General features: G+C 44.9%; 1 protein-coding gene across 1 annotated transcript in view; it reads left to right on the top strand.

Annotated features, from left to right (window-relative positions):
- Positions 1-18327, top strand: part of Ccdc3 (coiled-coil domain containing 3) — a 90448-nt gene extending 72121 nt beyond the window's left edge. The window contains exon 3 of the mRNA XM_006974658.4: positions 16265-18327. Coding sequence (XP_006974720.1) covers positions 16265-16537 — 273 coding nt within the window. The 3' untranslated portion in view covers positions 16538-18327. The remainder of the gene's footprint in view (positions 1-16264) is intronic.
- The last annotated feature ends 524 nt before the right edge of the window (positions 18328-18851 follow it).

The raw sequence follows: 18851 nt of genomic DNA on the forward strand, positions 1-18851 counted from the left end.
TGCATTGCTGAGAGCCAGGGAGTGCTGAGGTCACCACGGCTGCCCCTCCCCCCGCCCCTGGTCTATAAATGAAATTGTATTTATTATCCTGAGTATTCGCAGATAGTCAGCCTACTGTGGAGTTGACAAGCGTGAGGACACAGCCTTTCTACGACAGATGGTCTGAGTTCAAGGCCCCTCTCGCATCCCAGGACCCCACTCTGTAAGTGCCAGAAGCTCTCAGAGCTGTATCTGTCTAACCCATAAAAGAAGGAAACATAGCCCAAACTGTGGTGTGGTTTGATGTCAAAATTTAATAAAAAAATATTACCCAAACTCTTTGCACAGTGCCCGGGGCATAGTTTATGTTCATTAAATTACATCTCTGGCATTAGAAGGTTGTGAAGAGAAAGCCCCAAGTCTGGGTAGCTTCCTGTCCCAGTCCAGTAACTTTGTTTGCTTGTTTGTTTTTAAAGATAATGTGTGTGTGTGTGTGTGTGTGTGTGTGTGTGTGTGTGTGTGTGTAAGTGGCTAAGGGATCTAGAAGAGGTGGTCAGAAACCCTGGAGCTGGAGTTACAAGTAGTTGTGAGCTGCTCAATGTGCTGCTAGGAATTGAACCTGGATCCTTCACAAGAGCAGGATGCCCTCTTAAGCACCAATTCATCTTGCCAGTTCTCAATAACTATTAATACATCCTCCTACTTCTCCAGCTGGCTTTGAACTGTGTGCATTTGATGTCCCGAAGTCTCAGCTTGCTTAGCAGAATGATCCTTTATCACTTGATAAGACATACTGTTCTGGACTCATCCTAACCTGCTGGCTAGAACTTGTGACTTGTGGTTAGGAAACCTGGACCTCACTCATGACCAGGCACTCAGTCACTGTCCATTTCTGGTCCAGCCTCCTCTCTTACTTGAGCATGGCTTTTCTAACAAAAAAATGGCAAACTGCAAAGTTTGTTATCCCTGCTGGGTGGGACTTAGTCACAGTGCCTGTCCCTCTGGGCTGAACGCTGTCTCATGCGTGTGCACTGGCACAATGCAGGAGAGGCAAGTCTTGCCTGTGCACATGCTTAAGGAACCCAGAGGCACTAAGGCATGTGGGTGAATGCAACAGAAGTGTAATGCAAGAGACAGCACCCCTCACAAGACCGCAACTCGGAAAGTAACACTCATTTCTACTTACACGAGTGATGCTGGTGTGAACATACCATGTAAACTTTACAAGTGAAATCACAGCATTGTTAGCTCCGAGACCAAGAGTTCCTCCTGCGGTCCGGGTTCCCTCCACTGAGAGAGCCATGTTGAAAGGAAAGAACTTACTACATCTCTCTGGACATCCACACCCACTCACCCCAATATAGTTACATATGTATTTTACTTTTATGAACGGCATATCGCATGAATGATTCTGAAGGTTGATAAGGGCTTTTTTTTTTCACTTGGTAAGACACATGGAGCGATTTTCTCCTTCATCTTTCAAACTGAACAAGGTATTATGCAGCCTGGTGCATATGATTTATCTATGATGAGAATTCAAGTTTTTACATTAAAGTTTTCCCTTTTGCAGGGCTCATCCTTGACTATCACTTTTATAAACATCTGTGCATATTTTCTATAAAGATAATGAGAAGAGTAAAACTACAACATCAATAGGTTAAATCCACAATGGAACATAAAATGCCATGCCTTTAGTCCCCAACTGGTGTTAAGAGGAAGACTGAATCAAAAGTATATTTAGGAAAACATTATGATCAGGGGGACTGAGTGGAGGTTGCATATACTGTAAATTAAATTCCCGAGCAGAAGTTTGTACTAGTCAAATATTAGTCTGTGGGTTTTTTCATACATTCAAAATATGTGTGGAACCATATCATTCAAAATATGTGTGGAACCATATAAGTTTCATATTATATTTTAAGATCTTTATAGAATCCTTCTGTATTTAAAGTTTTTTTGCCAAAAAACTTTCGGAAATTCCTATCACATGTTATATTATATAACTAATAAAAGCCACATGGTGTTGGCAGGATGACCCCATAGCTACACAGGACAAAGTAGGTCCAATCAGGCCTTAGTAGGAACATGAAAATCCTAAAGAAGGAGGCAATTCAAGGCTGCAGGGAAATGTCTTATTGCCAGGCCCAGGACCACTGTTGTGTTACCAGTAGCTATCACCTGCAAATTCAGCCTCCAGGTTTGCCAGTCCTTGGGACCCTCCCTCAAGTTTCACATCAGACCTGAGGTTCAGCCCACACAGCCCCAGGCTTCAGGCCTGCCCTAGTGCAGTGTGACACTTGAAAACACTGGGAAGGGGGGCCTACTGCCACGTCCACCGTACCTCGGCTCATCCAAGTTGTGCTGATTCGAATGTGAAATGTCTCCCACAGGTGTGTGTTTGAATGCTTGGTCCCCAGCTGCTGGTGGTGTTTCAGGAGGCTGTGCAACACATCTCAAGAGTTAAAGGCCGGACTCATCTCCTGGCTGCTCTGGTGCTACACCGGCCACCCCCAACCCCCTGTCACTCCCGTCACAAGATAGTCCTGCCACGATGGACTGTGTTCTCGAAACTGTGAGCCAAATAAAGCCTTCCTCCCCTGGCGGTTCTGTCAGGTGTTCTGCTACAGCAGTCAGGAAGTGACTCACACACTAGAATGTCCCACCGCTAGGCCTTCCCTTAAGGCCTTAGGCTGTAGGTGCCAAGCCAATCTTTATGGATGTGGATGCAGTATACCCACAGTCCAAGCCCACTTCATAGATTCAAGTACCAGACGTTCTGGCAGGCCCCACTGGTTGATTCCTGTGGATTCAAGCTCCAAGTCTATCCCTGAAGACTCAGGCTCCATGACAGTCTCCATGATTAGAGGATCCACCTCCGTGGACTTGGGTCCCAGCTATGTCCAGCACACCAGGTATTATATAAAAATCCATAAACAAGATGTAGCACGTTAAAACAGTGAAAGGCAAAACTCATGTGGTCATCTCAGCAGGTACTGAAAGGAATTTGACAAGATCAATATCTTTTCATGATGAAAATTTTCAACAAATCAGGCAAAGAAAGAACATACCCCAACACAAAAAAGGTCACATACTATAGCAAAGAAATGGAATCAGCCTAGATGTCCATCAACAAATGGAGAATGAAAATGTTGTATATAGATACAATGAAATTTTATTTAATTATAAAGAAAAATGAAACTATGCAATTTGCAGAAAAAATGGATGGAACTAGAAAACATATTCAGTGAGTTAACATAGGCTCAGAAAGACAAACATGGCATGTTTCTCTCTTGTAAATGGGGATCATAGCTTCTAATTTTTACATATGTATTTATGTGGGGGTGGGAAGAGTCAGCCAAAACAACTGTGTTTGAAAATAATGTAAGGAAACCTACTATTTTGCATGCAACAATACATTACATACAAACGTGTGTGTGTGTGTGTGTGTGTGTGTGTGTGTGTGTGTGTGTGTGTGTGTGTGTAAAACATACCCACAGCTAACATCAAATACTCATTGGTGAAATGGTCAAAGCTTTTCCTTCGAGACCAATAAAGTTGAACAAAAATAATTCTCACCACTTCTATTCAGCATAGAACTGAAGTCACAGCTACAACAGTCAGGCAAAAGAAGAAATAAAAGTCACTGGAAAGGAGATCATTAAATTGTCTGTGTTTGCGATGACATTCAGATATACAAAGCCCTGGAGACACCAAAAAAAAAAAAAAAAGTCCATTTGAACTAATAAGTAAATTCAGTGAAGCTGGAGGGCCTGAAGTCACTCTATATAAATCAGTAGTGTCTCTATACACCAACAACTTACCTGAAAATAAATTGAAAAAATAACCCCATTTACAAAAGCTACAAGAAATAATAAAATTCTGAGGAATAAATTTACCAAAGAGGTAAAGATCTCTACTATGAAAACTACTTACAGCACTGATAAAAGAAATTAAAGATGGTACAGGCAAATAGAGATATCCCAGGTTCATATAGTAAAAGAAAGGACACCATTAAAATGTTTCTACTACCTGAGATGACCTGCAGATTCAAGGCAAGCTTTAGCAAAATTCAAGTAATCGTTTCTACAGGAATGGAAATTCCATCCCAAGGGAATGAGGGAAAGATTGGTAAAAGCTGAGGCACCTCTCTCATTCTCAAAAAAAAAAAAAAAAAAAAAATCCTCCTCATCACTAGTCATCAGAGAAATGCCAATTAAAGCCACCATGATTGTATTACCTTGTACCTCCTGGAATGTCTATAATTTGAAAGAAGGTGAAAGATAAGTTTATTAGTCACTTTCTCATTATTATGACCAAATACCCAACAGGAAGCAAGTTAAGGGAGGGAAAGTTTATTTTGGCTGATAGTTTGGGGGTACAGTACACCATGGTGCGTAAGTCATGGTGGTTAGGGAGAGCAGGAGTGAAAGTCCACTTGCTCACATCTGGATGGATCAGGAATCAGAACTAGGGATGCTATCACTCACCTGGCTTGCTCCTTTGTTTTAGGCTAAGCCTCCATCCCATGGGCTGGTGCTATTCCAGTTAGCGGGTAGCAGGGGAGGGGAAGGAAGCAGGGAATCTTCCTTCCTCAGTTAATACCCTCTGGCTCTGGACATGCCCTTACAGACAAAGTCACAAGTGTGTCTCCTACAGAATTTTAAACTCAGTCAAGTTAATAATGAAGATTAAGTACTGCCCTTGTATCCTTAGTGAGAATTAGCTATAAATTAATACTGAGGTTATAGAAAACCTGTGTCAAGGTTAAAAAATAATAAATAGGAAAGAAAGAAAAATATCTGAAATGAAGTGGGTATGAGTGTGAAAGATGTGGAATAAATGTATCCATGAGGATCTGTACTCCATGTTCACTGATCCATTAGTTATAATCACCAAGCTATGAAATCAAGCTAAGTGCCCAAGGACAGTATGTAAAGTGAAATAAAACAGGCATGTGACCCTACTTATAAGCAAAATCTAAAAAGAATAATCTTACTGGATGTGGTGGCATATGCCTTTAATTCCAGCACGTGGGAGGGAGGCAGAGGTGGGTGAATCTCTGTGAGTTCAATGTGAGTCTGATCTACGTGGTAAGTCCCAGGACAGCCAGGGCTATGTGGAGAGACCCTGTGGCAAATAAAATAAAATAAAAAAGAGCGATCTCATGGATGAGACTAGGATGGTGTGTGCCAGCGGCCAAAGGTGAGGAAAGTGGGATCTTTGCTCAGAGGATACAAAATTTCAGCTGCACAGGAAGAATATGTTCAGTGATTCTATTGAACATTATATGATGTGCCTAATCACAATATATCATATGTGTTATATAAGTTATAAATGTATATTAAATATTTGAAAATTGCTACAAGTGGGACTGGAATCAGAAGTTAAAAGTGAGACCTTCTACTGCTCTTCCAGAGGATCTGAGTTTGGTTCCCAGAACCCACATTGGGTGGCTCACAACCACCCATAACTCTAGCTCCAAGTCAGTCTGATGCTTCTAGCTTCCGTGGGCACCTGCACTCATGGTCACATACCCATATATATATACACATAATTGAAAACAACCAGAAGAAATCTTTAAAGAAAAAATTGCTGCAAAGTTTTATGGTATCATTACTAAAATTAAGTGAGATCGTGCATATTAATTAACTCAATAGCCATTCTATAATATATACATATTTCAAATATTCATAAATATTTATGGTTTTGTTTGGTAATAAAAGTTTATTTTTTTGGCAGTGCTGGGGATCATACCCAGGGTTTTTCATATGCTGGACAAGTTATTTATGACTGAGATATACCCCTGCATCATTTAAAAAAATAAAAAATAAATACTAATTGATTTATAACCAGGTTTTTAAAAAAAATCACACTAAAAGAGAAATGAAAGGTGTCTTTGAATGGTGAGGTTAGTTATTCCCCCTGTTTTCTAGTAGTTTCCAATGCTTTGATAATTGATCTTTTTATCCAGTAAGGAAGATACAACAGCAACTTAAAGACGGACACAGAATAACTTGGAATTTTTGTGTAAAGGAAGGTGAACTAAGGCATTTTAAAACTTACTTACATTTTAACTTTTCTCTGACAGACAATATCCACTTTTTACACATCATAGGATCTGTCCAAAGCTGTGCACCGGGTATAAAATCCTTTTATCTAATGCTTTCCACATGGAAAATTTGCCCTGTTATTAAAGCTTTCCAATTTACCAAGACTGACTCTAACACATGCCAGGAAAGACAACCCTTGAATTGGCAGCAGTATTTATCACTCTCTCTCAGTCATCTGTTATTTGTGACTTTTCCAATCACATTTTTACTAAATAAATTATCAACTGAGATTTCACTCTGGGATATAAAATTATTGACTGAATCTGGCAGTGTGTTACAATAGCCACATCAACATGTAGTGACCTTGAGGCCTCCAGACACAGTTCTGTCCCCCCCCCCAAACAGTCTCAGATTTAAGAAAGGCAGGGAAGGCTGAGTACTAACTCCATATGTAAACTGTCGAGCAGTCATGAAGACACCCAGCACTAGGGAGCTGAAGACAGGAGGATCTCTGAGATTTGCTGGCAGCCAGTTCAGCTGAATCACTGAGCTTCAGTCCAGTGAGAGAGCCTGTCTCCAGTGTAAGGTGGAGAGCAATACTGACCTTTGATGTCGATATGCCCACATATGGGGAAATACCCACCCCTCAAAACGCATGCATATGCTAGAGAGAGGTAGGAGGAAAGGGAGGGGGAAGGAGGGGAGGAGGGAAGGAAAGGGAAGTCAGAAGGGGAGGGGAGGAGAGGAAAGAGGAAAAGGAAGAATGCTAAGGAAGTCAGCAAGCATCCAAGTGACATTTGAAGCTAAGTCTTACAAATTCCACCCCCTGCCCTTTCCAACCTAAGCAGACATAGCTCTTTGCCCCTTTCAGCTCTAGGGCCACCTGTCTTAATTCAGGAGCATAAAAACTTGCATCTGAGTTGATAAATTCTCCCAGATAAACAGTCTCAGCTGAGTCTGGCCCTGGATGTGGCCATGTGGACAAAGTCACTGTTCTCTGAGAAGTAAACACAAGCAGGCTCTTAGCTCACACATTCCCATCACATTCCCCAGTAGGGAGGGTGGCAGGAGCTCTTGGGGTTTCCAGCCAGCCAGGAGGATGCCAGGCAAATACAGGAGCCACAGGAGGAAAAGCAGAACCTGCTGCCTCTCTCCGTGGAAGAGCTGGAGACTGAATGCTAGCTACCAGTGTCAGATCATTGATGTCAATCAATGGCACCAGTGGGACAGAACAGGAGAAGTGGTTCTGCCCTGGGGACCTCCTCCTCAGTGGAGCTGGTGCCACAGACACTTGGTCTGTAGCTGGCCTGACTCCCTCCATAGCCTTGTTGCTACACTCTGGCATCAGGGAGGTCTGCCATGAGCGTTTCCTGCACTGAGGTCAGAGCATGAGCATTATTTTGGACATCAACAGCGGTCCAAGATGTGGAGCTTAAAGAGTCCACTGGTGGTTCAGTGTTGTGTATTCATGCAGGGTCAGTACACCAAAGTTCAGGGCAGGAATGAACCAAGACCCTCTTACCTCAATAGCCGCAAGGTCATCTGGTGGTCTTAAAGAAGGTACATCACATCCATTCACCCATGCAATGCTAGGTAGCATAGGGCGAGCACACATGCATGCACGCACACACCCACATGCACACACACACACCAGATCAACCGTCAGGTCTTTACAAACCTGAGATTCCAGGGCCATGGATGACACTATCCCTCTCAAGGGTGCACCAAATCAGCCAGTCTGTAGCACAGAGCACCCTCTGTAGTTGCCACGGAAAGGAGCATTAGCTGGCATGACTGGCTAAGGGTAGATTATGATACTTCAGGAGGCAACAAGCGTTGGAAGGTGTCTTTCTCAAACTGTCACTGAGAAGACCACAAGTGTCCAAGGCCATCATCTAGATGGCTTCCTGCAACTAAATTCATGTCTCTTCTACTGTGATGCTGAATTTTTGGAGTGAATTCTTGGAAAGCCATTAACAATGTAAAACACGCCCCTCCCCTTCTCAGTTCAGCCTTCTCTGCACTCACAGTGGAAAGTGGTCAGCACCAAGAGCCCAGTGGCCTTCTTTCCCAAGAACTGTGATTTCAGCACTTCCTTCCCCTTCTGGGTCTAGAAAAGCAGCTGGGGTAAGAAGCAGCATTCCACGACCCAGGACTTCCCAGTCCTCTATGTATCACAGCCAAGAGAAAATATGCTCATCTCCCTGGGTAACACGTAGAAGGTTGCTTACCCTTGTCATAAAACAAAGCTACAGATAGTGCATAACTATTGTATCAGAGAGGAAGGCGTGGCATGTGTCATATCTGAACTGTATTTGACCATGCAGCCTCCCCATGAGGATTCTTCGGACTCCATTTTGGGAAACACTTCAGAGTGGATTTATATGAGCAAAGACACTGCTGTAATGTCCCTGCAACTGCCATAGCTAGTAGACCTGTGCCTCTTCTGACAGAGAATTCACCCATGGCAGCCCAGCCTCTCCTCTTCTTAGCAATTCTGCATTCAAGCCCTGGCCATTCAAGGGTCTGTCCCCATCCTCTTCATTCCCAGGCACCCCTGCTGCCCAGCTCATGGCAGGGCCGGCCATAGGCCCTATCTTCCCCAGCATGATCCTGAATGGCTTGATTTCTGTTGCTGTGATAAGCACTGTGCCCAAAAGCAATGTAATGGAGGAAAGGGTTTATTTCAGATCATACTTCCAGATTACATTCCACCATTGAGGGAAATCGAGGCAGGAAGTCAAGCAGGAACCATAGAGGGATGCTGTTTACTAGCTCACTTGTTCACTTGCTCACTCACGCTCAGCTAGCTTCCTTATACAGAGCAAGCCCTAGAGATGCCTAGGGATGGTGCCTCACACGGCCGGCTGGACCCTTCCACATCAATCATCAGTCAAGATGACCCTTCACAGACATGGCCAGAAGCCAATATGATCTGGCCAGTTCCTCAATGGAAGGCTCCTTCAGAAGACCCTGTATATGTCAAGTTGCCTGCTGAAGCTAACTAGTACACTGAGTCTTGTGCAATCCAGCATCTTCCCCCAAACACTTTTCTCATTTCCAACATGCTCCACTTCTATAGGATTTGACACGAGGATGTACAAAATAATCCAGCCAAGTAAAACGGGGAGGGGGGGGTGACCAGAAAAAGAGCAAAGGACTCATTGCCAAGTCAAATGCTTCCATTGGCATCTCAGGTTCTCCCTCCAGAGAGTCCTCATAAGAACTGCCCCCGCTTCTGAGGTTTGGGTGTTTCCCCAGGAGCTGTGGGCTCACCCAGCTTGGGGACCACTCTGTATTAATGTCACTTTCCTGCCTGCCTCCACACACATCTCTCTCTTTCTAAAGGGAGTTGAATGACCCTGCAGCAAGGCTAAATTTCCAAATGAATTTCCAAAGGGCCAAAGAGAACTGTGGGCATTTGGGCTGAGGCAGCTGAGCCCCTGGATCACACATGGCGAAGCAATCCTGGCCTTTACTGTCTACTGTTTCTAGACCTTCTACAGTTTAAAGTCATATAAAGTTTACTTTTCCATCTGGACTTTGAAAATTGGCCACAATCCGTTGAGATGGAATGAAATGGCCTTTTTGACAAAGACTGCTGATACCTTGCATCAGTGTTCCAGAGCAGGATGAAAATGATCGTGAGGTGAGGTGTGGGCATACAGGGTCTTTGGCAGGCTGAGTCAGATGTTCATCTATTCTTTGTCCTTCCCTTATGCCTTGGCTGTAGACCACCTTCCCTCCAACCCCATCCAGTGGTTAACTATCACATTTTCACCTCCATTTGTCTTGAGTCCCTCCTGAGGTCAGGTTTCAGATGTCCCCTGCAACCTGCCTTATGAGGAGTCAGATAGTAAACATCTTAAGCCTGTGGACTATAAGGTCTTTGTGGCAACCACTCAACTTTGTCATTGTAGCACAACAAATGCCACTGATAATATGCAAACATACAAGTGTAGCTGTGTGCTAATAAAACTTTATTGATGTGGGGCCAGATTTTGTGATAGGCCATAGTTGGATTACCACTACTCTCCATTTTGTGTCCCCCCCCCCTTCCTTTTCATTTTGAGTCCCAAGAATATGAATGAGGTGTTAAAAAGGCAAGCTATTTGTCTTGTTACTTTTGGACAGCACTCTTGTTTTTTTATACTTCAGAAAGTACATGTTGTCTTGTCCTTGTAGGTGGCTATTTAAATTGAAAGCAGCTGTGAAGAAAAGAACTCTCAGGGCACATTTGTTAGGCCCACTAGCATGAAGTAGTGATTTTTAAATATGCTATTTTTGTTTAGCTAGACATAAAGCTTACCGGTGCACTGCCAAGTAACTTAGAAAACGTTCTACCCCTGGCTCTACTCAGGCACAGAATGGCAAGTGGTTTTGTCTGGATAGAAAAAAAGAAAGAGGTGAGGGAGGGAAAGACAGAGGAAAGGAGGGGGAGCTGGGGGAGAGAGGGAAGTAGAGGGAAGAAGAAAGAATGTAATTAAGCTGAACAACTTTGGAAATGATGGGTGCTTCTAGACTGTAACATGAATATATTTCCTTAACCTCTCAAGATCTTGACTATGAAACCTTCTTGTAGAACCTGAGCTTCCTGGGGGAGAGGCAATCAGACAGGAAGACACCTAACCAAGGTACAGACAAGGAGCTTCCTGTGTTTGCCCTGTCAATGGTGGCTGGTGACCCAAATGACCATGTTAAGGTCACACGGCCTCAAGGATGTAACAGCAGCAATCGCATCACGCTCTGCTCAGCCTGTAGTTGGAAGAAGAAAGGGTCCCTGACTCGTTCCTGGGGACCTTGTGATGCTCCCTACTCGGGTTTCTGTTGAGGTGCTCAATGAAAAAAGTATCCAGACCAATCTCTGCAAAATACTCCTGATAAAATTCCAGGGGAAAAATTACAATAGACAGCCTAATAACAGCATGATTTCAATTTTGTTTAAAATCTGTATGTGCTTACCTAGACCCATAAACCTGACCCTAGGAATACATACAGTAAAACGTCAACAGTGGCTAGCTCTATATGCAATTACACATAATTGAAATGTTCCACATTTTTATTCCTCTGTGTGTGTGAGTATATATGTATACATGTTTTGTGAGGGAGGCATGTACACAAATGTGTACATGTGTGTGGAAGTCAGAGATCAACATTAGATGCCTTTCTCAGTTATTCTCCGTCTTACTGTATTTTCTGTATTTCTTACATTTGTATAATGTGTGTATGTGCACAGTGTGCACACCCGTGTGCACATGTAGTGCTCAGAGGACAACATGCCGGATCAATTCTCTGCTTCTACCATGTGGGTCCTGGAGATTGAACTCAGGTTGCCAGGCTTATGGTGGCAGGTGCCTTTACTTGCTGACGCCTTTTTTGGGACCTGGGGCTTGCCAATTAGACTGGGCTAGCTGGCTAGCAAGACTCAGGGATGATCTTATCTCTGGCTCTCCAGTGACAAGGTTATAGGTGTGCTTGCCCCTAGGTTTTTACTTGGGGTCTAAGGAGCTGAACTCAGGTCCTCATGCTTGAGAGGTGCCAACTAAACCATCTGCCCAGGCTTGGTCCCTTGCTTATCTTTAAAAAACTTGATCTACAATCAGCTCGTTGCTTCTTTAGCTTTAGAAAATGACATCTTAAAAGATAAGGAAGCATGGGTACCTCAGCCTGACTTATAAACGTAAGAAAGCAGTCTCTATCTCATGGCAGTTTGCCCATTTGCCCGAAGCAAGCATCCTTTCTGCCACATGGAAACTTCCAGATAAAACTCTGCTGCAGGCAAATGGAGGTGCTTAGGCATCATCCAAAGAGTCATTTCTCCAGGTTAGCCTGGGGGAGGTGCAGGGGTTCTGCAAGGATGATCCGGGGAATCTGTGGCTTCGGGGCTCCTCCTAAGAGCCTTCTTTCTAGTTCTTCCAAGAGAATGTGCAGTACCTGCTGCAGCCCAGCCAGCCTTTCCCCTCTGCAGCTCAGATTACTGAAAAATACCTCTAGCTAAATGAGCAAATGGCATGGCTTGGCTTTTTTTTTTTTCCAGCAGATTTTAAGAGATTGATTTCATTTGGAAAGCATTTCCCAAACAGGAGTTTCTTAAAGAAACATGTGTTTGAAAAGCATAGGAGTTCTCACTTCTTAATGGGGAAGAAAGCACCACTTTGTGTGTGTGTGTGTATGTGTGTGTGTGGGGGGGGTGATAGCCGGAACCCAGAAGGCCCACTTTAGGTTTTATGGGCAGTAGCTTCATTGTTTCATGGTACTGTTCTGATGCACATGGCATCTTTGCCGAAGAGGAGAGACCTGTGTGATAGTAGTCTTGGATTATGGCTTTGCAACCGGTGACACCAGACAAGTTCTGCGAGTCCCTTGATGTCTTTCTTTGCTCCTATCAGGGGAAGGAGAAGCTGTGAGGACCACAGTGATGCACTCACTAAGGAGCCCATTTAACCTTGCTTTGGAATTTACCGTTTCTATCTTCACAATACACCACGACCCCAGACACATCTTGGTGCCTCTTGGTCTCATCTTGGTTTCTTCAGGTCATTGTCAAGGCATTTGTGGCTGGCTATGGTATTTTTGCTAGAGATGTATCTCTTCTTGCCCTGAATTCTCCAGAATAGGGAATTCGAATAGGGAGTTCGTTGCCCTTTGGTCAGAGGGATGCCTACCAGGAATGTTGGTGACCTGGGAAAAGCTTTGTCCATGGTGATTGTTCATACCCCCTTTCCTACAACTCCTTTTGATGTGATAGTCAAGCACATACTAATGGATTCCATTTAAATGGAAAGACTTGGGTCTCTTGTTTTGGTATATGTTGCTTATCTTCTTTTATTCTGTTCTTGAAGAATCTAACATAACTCATAGACTGTGATATAAGGAGAGTGGATCGAAAGTGCTTATTCTAGCTACTTGAACATATGGAATTTTAAAATACATACATCTTACTTACACATATATGATAGAAATAATGAGTTCCTCTACCCACTTTATCTTGTGTGTGTGTGTGTGTCTGTCTGTCTGTCTGTCTCATTTTGGCCAGAAGAGGGCAGTGTGGCATATGTGGTCTCCAACAAACAGTGACATTCCAGGAGCCCCAAACTATGACAAGTAATTTTTGGACATTGGTTCAATTTCTTTTTTTTAAAAAATATGTTCAAAATTGCCAGGCAACAAGAATGCCAAAGGCCAATGTTGGGTTAGGTCTTGAAGAATTTGTGATCTGCCAAGGGCACTCAAACCCATCACCCCATGTATAAATAACCACAGGAGAGTGTGGTATAGCTAGCAACATGAAAGTGGACCCACAGAAGGCTGATGAGGCTGCCAGACAGCTGGACATGGTGACACATGCTCAGAATCCCAGGCACTGAGGCAGCAGGTAAAGAATGCAAGGCTAGCCTGGGCTACGTTGTACATTTGAAGCCAGCTTACGATACCTGTCTTAAAAAAAAAGTCCAGAGAGAGCTGTGAGAGAATGGCACAGACTCTGAGATGAGGAGGAGAGAAATGTGCTGGAGGAAGAAACAGGAGCCAGCATACTTTGTGATCAAGCCTGTGGTGCATAAACTGAGTGAGACTGGAGATGTACACGGGGTGGCTCTGACCATGCACTACTGGCTGTCGATGAGCTTTTACTATGTATTAAGCATGAGTCTAAGAACTGTCTGGACAGAACTCATTATGTCTTCCCACCCTGTGGTCAATCTTACGTTACATATGAGGAAACTGTATGTGGCCAGTCAGGCTTCGTGAGAGGGGGACTCTGAGAGGAGATGAGCAGATGAGAGAATTTTCAGAGAATGCTCCTGGCATTAGAGGCATACCTAGGCACATGAGGGCCAGAGGGGATGGAGGGCCAGGCAAAAGGTGAAACTGACTGTAATTCCAACTTCACTGGGGCTCTAGTCTTGCTCATGGGACACTATGAAGCTAAGATGTCCCTTCAGAGATGTTCCAAGATAGGATGAAGGGCCCTGGATTTCCTAATCCTGGGTCATGCCTAGTCATTAACTACAAATGTCCCAGTCAAGGGGAGGTAAACCAGGGCAGGTTCCAGAAAACTCAGCTGAGAACTGTCCACTTGTAACCCTCCAAGAAGCTGGGCATAGGCCTTCCAGTCCCAAAGCCAGTGTGGCTGGTGCAATGCAGAGTCCACTACACTGAGTTCAAGAAGCTTGCCCACCCGATGTGAGAACATTTAGAGGCAGAAAAGGCAAGGTTAGAAACTAGGGCAGTTGGCCGTAAGACTGCATTTAACTGTACTGATGTACTGCAGTGCAGGTGGCTGGCGCTAGATGAACACAGTCCCCCATCAGCATGTAAAGGACACTGGTCCCGAGATCCTTCCTCAGATCCCCAAATCTACAGATGCTCAAATTCCTTATGTATAATGGAAAGTGGCACAGTGGTTTCCATGTGGCCACAGTATTTGCATATGACCACATCTGGAGTGTGTAGAATACCGAACGCAACAGGTATAGGTAGTTGCTGTACTCCATTGGTTTCAGAATGACAGCAGATAAACAGTCTGTACGTGCTCCAGCCCAGCAGCACCTACAGAAGTCTCCGTACGAAGCACACAAACGGAGCAAGGGGAACACGTCTCACATGACAGCTGTCAGAGACTAAGGGTCTGAGAGACGGTGTCAGGCTACAGCTGGGGAAGCTTATACCCCATCTGTGTGGATCCAGGGGAGTACTTAGCATGCGGCAAATGCAAATTTTTATTCTGGGAACTTTCTGGATTGTTTTTTTTTTTTTTTTTTTGATTTTTGATACATGGTTGCTTGAATCTGATGGGGGAACCCACAGACACAGATACGGGAGGCTGTTTCCAAGCAGAGGACAGCGATGTTCAAACCTTTGTATGCTAGCACAGCTTATGACAATGGAGAACAGGGGGAGCAGACAGCTCAGGGTGGCAAGAAGACCTCTTGTTTCCTTGTAAGAGTGGAATCCTGCTTAGAGCACAAGACTCAAGAAGTACGCAGAAAGAGAAAGCTCCATCTCCACACTCCTGACCCCTCTGCTCCCAGGATATAGCCATTGTCACCCCAGAGAGAGCATACACGTATGTAAGCATAGGTACACATGGAGACCAGATCCTCTGGCCCTCATTATCGCAATGTCCATATCATTCTGCACTGTGCTTTCTGTATTAACACCATGGCTTAGACCTTGCCTCAACGATGTTCCTATGGAGCCACATTATTCCCTTAAAGACATAAGATACAAAGCTTTTCCATCATATAATGACTTACCTTTTTGTTCTCTTTCATAACACTGGGAACCAGACTGAGTATCTTACGCTTGCTAGTCAAGTATCATCAAGTTGCACTCTGAACCCTACTATACTTTTGAACCAGATCTCTTTTGATAAACATTTAAAGAGGTTTTCAACCCTTAAAAAAGCTTTTATTTGATTCTACATTTTAAAGAATACATTTTGGAGACAAAGTCTCTTGTACAGGCCCCGTCTTGCCTCAGACTGATGATAACCCTCCTGTTTCAGCCTCCCAAATGCGGGGATCACAGGCTTGCGTTACTCTGCCCAGCTCTTTTTAAACAGCAAATGACGGGCTATAGCTCAGTGGCCAAGCACACATTTAGCATATTCTGAGGCAATTGAGTTTAATTCTCAACACCCCCAAAAGGAAGTAAATACAAACAATGCTAGAATATGTTTGTATACCTATCAGTTTGCACATGTGAGTGCATTGCTGTGACATGAAGTCTCAGAATTGCTAGGCCAAAGGATACACAGTTTTTATTTTGAGAGAGTCCAACTGCTCTTCACCAGGGCCTGCACATTGTCCAGTAGAGTCCTGTTACCCCAAATCCTGACTCAGTCTAATATGTGAAAAAGGGGGTGGAGGGGGGGCGGGCGGGTGAGGATGCAGCTTGAAGGCAGAACACTTGCCTATATGCCTGAGGCCCTAGGTCTAATCCTTACTATTCCCTACCATCCGCCAGTCTGTAGAAAATAATAACCTGCCGTGGCTTTAAACTGCTTTTATCTTCACTACAGGAAGTTCATTCCTTCCTGCCGCCAGTGACAAATATTTAGAATATATTTTAAATGCAAAATCTTACAAAGAAGAGCCAAGTGAGGCTTCCCTTTGTATCTGAGGTCAGGTGGGACTCGCGGGTGAAGGGAGAAGGTCATGGTGAAGGCCACTACCCGTGTTGTAGCTTCTGAGACTCACCTGCCTCTCCCTCTGCGGTGTTTCTGCCCCCAGCTCATGTGCTCCTCGGTGCAGAAGGCCCTGTTTGAGGAGGAGGACCACGTCAAGAAGCTGCAGCAGAAGGTGGCCACCCTGGAGAAGCGCAACAGGCAGCTCCGTGAGCGGGTGAAGAAGGTCAAGAGGTCTCTGAGGCAGGCGCGGAAGAACAGCCGCCACCTGGAGTTGGTGAACCAAAAACTCAATGAGAAGCTGGTGGGCGCAGGTGTTCAACAACACATCAATGCCCTGGGCCGGGAGCCCGCGCGCGCCCCCTACCTGCACGGGTAGCAGGTGCAGGCGGATGCCGGCCTGCCTTGCCTGTCCCAGCGGAGGAGAGGATAAAGGCGGGTTCTGTAACATGCACTTACTTCAAACGTTATAGGAGATACCCGTTAGACATTTGGTAGCGTCTAACAGGGTAAAACGGCAAGTCTTAGTTTATTTCCCATCGGGTGCTGGCCTTACTGGCCACTCGGCTTCAGACCCTACGTGTGGCATGCCCTTTTTCTGTCCTGGTGCCACCCAAATACCTTAAAGATCAGAGGCAGTGGGAGCCCCAGGTTCTGGCCCATCCCGGGTCTGGCCCTCAGCCTCTAGGGAATCTCTTCATTGTGGAGAGATCATTCTAGAAAAGAACATACACGAAGATATGACGGGACTCTGTTTTTAATTTCAGAAGAGAGTCAGCGTGAGTCTCAGCAACCAGAACTGGCACAAGCAGGCGTTCTGGAGAGCCGCTGTTCTAGAGAACATTCTGGAATGTTCTGCTGCGTTTGCCCATGGTTTTAGAAGCAGGGCGCCTACATGCGAGTGTGCAGGGCACCCGTAGTCAAGTCAGTATTTCCCTCACAGCCGAAGCATGTTAAGGCTTAATGAGTTCATCACAGGTAAGGGAACTGAGCAGGGAGCTGAGCAGCTGGTAATTGGTAAGGATAAATTATATCAGTTTTCCAACCCCAGCTCCCCAGGGCTGACATGATACTCACAGGCTGTTTTAATCTAAAGAGTAATTGTTTTGGTGGACACACCCTGCTTCACGATGCTGAGAGTCGCACTAGCATCTCCTGCTTGCTTGGCAAGTCTCTACCGCTGGGCTGCACTCTCAGCCCCGCTGTACTTCTGACCCGGATCTCTTTTGATGGACATTTCAAGATGTTTTCAACCCTTGTTCCCGAATTGGAGTTTAGCTCAGACTCTGTGGAGTCTTAACTCTGTTTGCTCAGCCTGCCACATCTTCGAGTTCAAGGTCAATGACCCCAACACACTGAGATTGCCTGCTCTGCAAATACATCTCCCTGCCTGGTGGGATTCATTAACAGCTTTGTCCAGGTATTCCAACCCAAGCTTCTACACATACCCCAAGCCCCTATCCCAGAAACACACACATGCTCTCTGCCCAGGTTCCCCACAAAAAAAAAAAATCTGTGCATAGCCTGATAGAAATATTTGCATAACAGTGTACTTTCGTTTAATCAATTCTTTAACAAAGAGTTTTCTTTGGAAAGAAAACTTCAAGGCAGTTCAATAGAGCGCTCTCACTGTCCTTACCACTGCCAAGGTTGGTCATGCCTCAGCTGTAGCATTCAGAAGTCAGCTGTGCGACTGCTTCATCTCCCCTGTTGACTGCCCTTTAGACCAAATGCCCTTCCATGTTGTTCGATAGAAAGACTCCTTTGGCTCTACAATGTCAACCTCCCAAAGTCCACTCTAGACACATGAGGCTGATAAAATGGCTGTTACCGTCACACTGCTACCTTTCTGCTTTTAGGAAGTCCAGGCACCTCTCTGAGAAGTACCTTGAAATGTACGAGTATTACGCCCTTGGCTGCACTGGGGATGATGGGAACTTTTATTTGGGGACCAATTTTCCTCCACAGCCCCTTTAGCAGTGCTGTTCATAATTTGCTACATAGATGAGCCTTCTCGTTAATTCTCCCTGGGAACATTTCATTAGAGTGGTTTTGTTACCTCCCAAGAGAATGGCAGGCTTAGAGGTGGCAGAGCCAGGACTCAGAGAAATGTGGAGACCAAGATGTGTTATGTTCTGCTTTTCCAATAAACATGAGCAGTGATTCCAACAGCCGTGAGACAATAAGCGTGTCTTTGGATCAGGGAGGTTTCATGATTTCCAGTTTCAGCCTGGAAAAGTGATTTTGAGCCTTGGGGGAGACATCTGGGAGTGACCCTGGGACACTGAGGATTGTTCAAGCCTGCTCTCCTGCCATTCCCTGATGGATGTGCCCTGAGTCTCCCTCCCTCCTTCCATCTCTCAGCACACCTGTGCTCCTGCTCTTTGGCTCACGGGGGACAGGAGGTATCGTTAATCAGTGTCTTCAAACGTCTACTGAAGCCTTGCTAAAGGAGGCTTCCCGGGGCCCATCATCTTCTGCCTTGTTATCTGGCCACAGCCCTTGCCACCTGTCAATCACACGAGTGACACGTTTAATGTTCCATAAAGGGCTGACTCCAAGCATCACTCAGGACATGGCACACTTTCTCCAGTCTGTTCTAGAACCTTCTGTGAAATGCAGGCTACGGTCTCATTTCCCTTCAAGGTACCAGAAGACAAAGTGTCTGTTCCAAAACTGCACAGTAAGCAAGA

The sequence above is a fragment of the Peromyscus maniculatus genome, chromosome 5 (assembly GCF_049852395.1).
Source record: "Peromyscus maniculatus bairdii isolate BWxNUB_F1_BW_parent chromosome 5, HU_Pman_BW_mat_3.1, whole genome shotgun sequence".
NCBI classification, from domain to species: Eukaryota; Metazoa; Chordata; class Mammalia; order Rodentia; family Cricetidae; genus Peromyscus; species Peromyscus maniculatus.